This window comes from Pyrus communis, chromosome 3 (assembly GCF_963583255.1).
Source record: "Pyrus communis chromosome 3, drPyrComm1.1, whole genome shotgun sequence".
In the NCBI taxonomy this organism is placed as follows: Eukaryota; Viridiplantae; Streptophyta; class Magnoliopsida; order Rosales; family Rosaceae; genus Pyrus; species Pyrus communis.
The window spans coordinates 12,507,396-12,513,576 of record NC_084805.1 but is presented as its reverse complement, the minus strand read 5'-3'; the positions used below and the strand labels follow the sequence as shown (position 1 = coordinate 12,513,576).

General features: G+C 36.5%; 1 protein-coding gene across 1 annotated transcript; it reads right to left on the bottom strand.

The window, feature by feature from the left end:
- LOC137729068 (uncharacterized) lies at positions 1-5,437 on the bottom strand. The gene is made up of 9 exons (XM_068467890.1): positions 5,315-5,437; positions 4,899-4,979; positions 4,042-4,162; positions 3,819-3,913; positions 3,617-3,688; positions 1,942-2,217; positions 1,650-1,758; positions 807-993; positions 1-379 (listed from the first exon to the last, which is right to left on the bottom strand). The coding sequence occupies exons 1-9, from the start codon at positions 5,336-5,338 to the stop codon at positions 289-291; spliced, it is 1,056 nt and encodes a 351-aa protein (XP_068323991.1). The 5' UTR covers positions 5,339-5,437; the 3' UTR covers positions 1-288.
- Between the last annotated feature and the right edge of the window lie 744 nt (positions 5,438-6,181).

Here is a 6,181-nt window from a genome sequence, read left to right as displayed (position 1 = left end):
TTACAACAAAACTTTTGCACTTAACCTGCCTCTCCAATTCAACTTCATACAGATACGAAAAGAAAAACGGGAACGAGAGATCATGGATGAAGCTACTTTCACTGTGATCAACACTGAAATGTAAATTTCTACTTCCGTTTCTACGTTTCACTAACAACATGAAGCAGGTCCAGGCCAAAGAAATAAAAAAAACAATTTAATGCAGGATCACAACGACTGGGATCAGGAGGTGTGCGCATTAAGAGAAGCATACACCGCACCTGAAGTTCACCACACCATATATGGAAGTTATTGCTGCTGCTCGTCTTCAGGCATCTCCTCACCAAGACCCCGTTGCACTAATCTGTAATACAAAATAACCATAGTCGCCATGCATGCCCTACACAATGTGTAAAATAATTGCATTAGCAGACTGCAGCTTGTTTTATATGCTGTAGTTCAAACATTGCTATAGTGTGTTAACATTGTACGTTCTCGCAACTGGAATACTTATTTTCGATGATCCAACCATTTATACTGCAAGAATATAATAAAGCATAAGCAAGGAAGCTGGATCCAGAACAGGAGTTCCAATTGACCCAAAAGCAACTTAACCTCCAATATCACGAGCAATCATGGCACTTATGATAATCTGACATGGCGCACTTAGACAAGTGACCCCACCCCCTCCTTACGCGCCCTAAATCAGGTTCAGATTACTTCTGTTTTCCAGTTTTTATACCCGTATTTTCTATTTTCTTAGCCAACAAGAAGAATTAAGCAAACAAATATAGCAACGAAGAAAAATGGGGATGAACAGACGTTACATGATTGCTATAACAAGTAGGATTTTTCTTGGATCCATTCTTGATGATTTTTTATGTCGGGGACGACCTTCTGGGACATCATTTTCAATTGATCCATCTTTTCGCTGGGGTGCAGTCACTGGTAGAGTTGGCAACGCACTTGACCAGAATGGAAGCAATGCTCTAAGAAACTTATGTCGGAATGGGCCTACCATAAAATAAAATAAAAAACCCACAGGATATTAACTTTGCAGCATTAAAGTGTCAATTTCATTTAGCAAACACCCAGCAAGAGGAGACATAATATTAGTAAATGGTTATAGCCTATCAATTTGGCATGTGGTAAATTATCACAAAGTGACGATAATGCTTGTATTTTAGTATACAGGGACAAATAGGCAAAAAATTGATACATGTATGTGGTAAGAAACTGGCATTGCATATGCTATGACTTCCACTAACATCATATAGTCAATTAAGGTGCCAAATCAACATATTAATAACAAAGTTGTAACTATTGTTGATAAAAGAAGGGTCTAACTATACAATTGGATAAGGACCATGTACTTCTAGCATTCATGGACGAACAACATTGTTTCAACTAAAAAGGATTAAAATATACAAAAGACGGGTCCAATTATGCAATTGGAGAAAAAGGCAAATCGATACTTAGGCAGAACTAGAAGAAACAAAAGTGTCTTTTCGCCTAATAGAATTATAACAAAAACAGTTCTGATCAGAAATGGCATTGCTCATTAAAGCACGCCCTATACCGTAAATTTGATTAACAATGCCACAATAAAGAAAATAATATCATGACTTGAAAATCAACACACACACACACACACAAAACTTTCTACTTACCCCTTCGTGAATACTTTTTACGATTCCCATCTTCATCGTCTGCATAATATGAAATTTCAGAGTTCTGTCGCTCAACTTGCAATGCACCCTTTCGTGTTGTAGCACCAGGCTAGATTTCGTGCCCACACACAAAATGAAATCATGAGACAATAGAAAAACAGCATAAAAAATATATCAAGTTGCACATACACAAGCACAAGTCAGTGTGAAATGACATATATAAAGAAGGTAGGGATTCTATCTCCACATGATAAATTCAGTAAATAACAGAAAATTTCCTCTTGCCCTTTACCGGACTCGTGCTTTGCACATAATTCCCTGCCGAACTAGGACTTCCTATCTCCACTATGTCTGCCACTGGATGTATAGAAGGTCCTGCTCCAGTTGTAGCCATGAAATCAATTACGTTAGGTCCATCTTTTCCTGCGGATGAGCTAGCATTATCGTCCCTTCCTCCATTCAAAGATGCACTAACAAGTGGATCTGAGGAAAATGCAGGAGGAGGACTACGAGATTCTGTCGACAATGAAACTGGATGATTTCCAAACAAGTTCTTTTCCAAGCCAGTCTGCATGACATCAGAAAATTTGCTCACGTTTAACTACTACAAAGGGCAAAAGCAAAGGAACAACTGCAACACTAATGCAAAATATGCCTCGAACTTAGCACAACAGCTTAATGAACACATACCAAGTGTACAGCCCTTCATGAAGTGAAGGGGAGCACCTTTCAATAGATATTTGGCCCATAAAAATACACATAAATTAGAATCAAGATGCAGTCATGTAGTTATGCTTTGCCTACGGCAGAATTCTATGGAATAAGGAGTATTTAATTCATCTATCGCAGAGTATTAACAATTCAATACACTTACAATTAATTGTATTGATATCATTCTTACAAGTTTTCCTCTTTATTCTGAACTCTACGGTTAATGTGGTATGTTAGTGCTACTCATTACTGAACAAACCACTTCTACCTCACCAAATTACACCTTTCTAACCTATTTACCAAGAAGCATCAAAATCAGTAGTGAGACATAGGATAATACATCTGCAACCATGTACTCAAACACTTCTATGTTAGGGGAGAGTGTCCTCTACATGTTCTATATTTTCAAACAAATCTGATACCTTCTAGTATTTGAAAGAGATCTAATAGCTAACTTAACTTCATAGTCTAGTATCAACCAAAATAACATTAAATCCAGAGCCAACCTGCTCAAAACCTGTTTCTCTTCACATCATCTCTCTGATTAGATCAAGTTGACAAGGACTACATCACAATTTTAGCAGCATTACAGAGAAGACTAAAAGCTACCACTAACACTAAGACTCAGCGTTTTCGTATCATTATTACAGACTGGGGTCAATTTCCTTGTCTGGTTATGTTTATGGTTTGGGAGGGAGGTGACGGTGGGGTGGTGGGACAAGGGGAAGGGGGGAGAGAGAGAGAGAGAGGGCCTGGGTGGGAGGGTGTTACAGTGGTTAGTGACGTTGGAGAGCCAGAGGGTGGCTCTTAGTGGAGTGGTGGCAGAGATTTGTGGCGCTTGCTGGGTCTGCTTTTTATTTATTTTTTAAATATTTTATTTCATTATCTTACTTTTTCATTCTTTTTTTTTTACTTAAAATTATTTTAAAATTTTGGATTCTTTAGATAATCCATGTGGCAAAAAATAATTGGCCGTATGCGTCCCACACGTGCCACACAATCACCCTAACAGATTTTTTAACGGAATTTGACAGTAAGGAGTAAATTAACTTGTGGAACAATGGATAAGGGATGACATTGATGAGTTTGAAACATAAAGGACCAAACTAATGAGTTGGTAAAAGATAAAGACCATTTTTGATAAAAACCCTTACAGACTGCAATAAGGTTCTATTATGTGATGCAAAGAAACGATAATCAAATTTCCATTAAATTACTAGTTTTATGATAATCTCATTGTCAAGAACGAGCCTTGCCTGCATGATAGCTTCCTTCAACTTTGAGTGAAAGCAGGATGCCGAATCTTTCACATTCTTGGGAGGCCACATCTGCACCAACAGATAACCATGTCAAAAAGAATCACATTGATAAAAGCATCACATAAACTCTAAATACATACGCTGAACAAATGTATTCTAATTTAATAGAACAAGAAAATGCAACAAGAAGGAATCTTACCGGTGTGGAACATGTAGGACAAACATATCCAGCTGGTGCAGTATGCGAAGGGAAACTCTTGATATGTGAAACCAGGCAACTTGTATGTATTACATCTATATGAACAACAAGATAAATGTGTATTACATTGTGTAATGAGTTCAAAATTTTCTTTATCCTTTCAAGAACCAAATTTTGTTTTTCAATAGATATGTGGCAGTAACAATATCTGCAAATTCCTTACGCAAGCAACCCAGCCGAGTCGTTTGGGGGCCAGTCCCCTCATCCAGCTCAACATGACAGAGGCAGCATTTCGGAGGCCAATCATACTCTCCATCTATTACCCATTCTGAGTAAGTACGAATCTACATAGAAATGAGAAGACAAACACAGATTAGGCCTAAAAGGGCCTTAGAACATTCCTCGTATATATTATAATTTTCTAAAAGTATTAGATACAAAGGGGTTGTTTGGTATCCTTTTTGGATCCAATTTTTAGTTTTTGAAACTAATGAGTATTAAGTAATTTAGCTACATTCATCATTTAACAAAACAAGACATTGGTATTAAGAAGGATACAAAATAGTCTAATATAACTGCCAACAACCTCCCATAGCACTTGAGCGAAGGTCAAGCGTCTGTTATGTCATATCTATGCCTACCGCACCAACCTAAATCTGACAGGATACTGAAGCACTTAAGGTGACCACAAAAAGGTCAAATTAAGTCATACTCATATTCAATTACAAGTTGCTTTTATTCTATTAACCAAACCCTTACACCTTTCAATCATAGTATATCCATGTGTTATTTAATATTTGTATTTTATATGAATTTCTATTCCGCTCTCTCTTCATTACACACAGGTAACCAATGTAGATCGTGTACGTACATATGCATAACCAAATTGAAGCCAAAACCCATTTATCTCCCCGATTATGGTGTGTCCAATTCAGCCATGCGACATGATTATGAAATGAGGAAAATACTTTGCTGTGCTTTTAATTGAAGTAACAGAACAACCAAATCATGCAGCCTAACAATTACAATACAAAGTTGACCACATAACATACACCGAAAAAGGAAGAAAGAAATGCCTACCACGCATATTTGATGCTCGGGAGAACAGATGCATTCTCCGCAAACTGGAACCTTGTGCACGAAACAATACAGCTTAGTAGCCTGAAACACCAAAATCCCCAATCTCCATCAGCCTTGGAAATCAATCAACGAAAATAAATGAAATCCATAAGAAGGTATAGGAACTAGAATTTCAAGAATTGAATCGCAATCACGAACTTGAACAACAAATCTGAAATATACCAATCTACAAGTCAAATGCGGATACCAAAACCAATTCACAATCTTATGGATCGCCTTCGTCTCAACATTAGGAATCCGATCCGATCTAAAAATTGAGCTACCAAATCACTCATTGCTCTGTGAAATGAATCGGTAAATGACACAGTAAAATTCTAGGACACCAGTGATCATGTGAGAGAGAGAGAGAGAGGTACCTTGCGGCATTTGCAAACCACCATTGCAGCACTGAGAGGGAACCGAAGTCGCTAGGGTTTACAATTGGGGAAGATTTTACATATCAGTCGGAGTCCATCGTTTCTTCTTTTGACGATTCTGAGCAGAGCTCACAGGCTCGCCGAACTCATAGGACCAGAGGTCCGTTCGCCTTAATTTGATAGATAACCAACCGCCCAAAACAAAACAAAGGACTTGGCACCGCTCTGCTTTTAAAAATAAAAATAAATAAAAATAATTAAAAAAAACTAATGATTTTAAGTTTTAACAATGATGACAAAATAAAAATTAAAGTGAATAATACCAGGATTAACTTTTTAGTGTAAAAATATAGTTTTTCGTTAAAGTAAATAATACCGAAAACTTTTCATTAAAATTCCCTTATAAAAAAACATTTTGTTTTTGTTTTACCAAACACATTTGATGTTTGAGATTTTTTTAAAAATTGCTTTTTTTTAAATCATCATAATTCCAAATCAGCTAAAATCGAAAACTAACTTGGGTAAACTATGCCCTATTTTGCTTCGTATTGTAATTAATTATAATTTGGTAGCTCATGCAATCAATTTTAAAAACTTGGCTCAATATAAGAATAATTGTCAATAAAACTAAAAATACGCAGTGTCACTATAACAATTTAAAGTGAAGTGAAATTTTTTTTTAGCACTTGCGGTCCAATGATTTATTTTTTAGAGTTGTCACATTTTGAACTTATTGATATGTATAAGCTCGTTAATATGGACAACTTCTTCAAGTCAAAAGATTTCTAGCTTTTCAAGCATATAATTTGTAGCTTCTCTTCTTGGCATGAACCTTTAGGTATAGACATTTATGCACTAGTTGTAGGC

What these genes read in the sequence shown, in the direction of transcription:
- LOC137729068 (XM_068467890.1), bottom strand. Translation starts at nt 5,338, where the DNA reads ATGGTGGTTTGCAAATGCCGCAAG. An exon ending in TAAAAAGTATTCACGAAGGG is followed by an intron (nt 994 to 1,649) that starts GTAAGTAGAAAG and finishes ATTTTATGGTAG; the next exon opens with GCCCATTCCGACATAAGTTT. An exon ending in CTACTTGTTATAGCAATCAT is followed by an intron (nt 380 to 806) that starts GTAACGTCTGTT and finishes CACATTGTGTAG; the next exon opens with GGCATGCATGGCGACTATGG.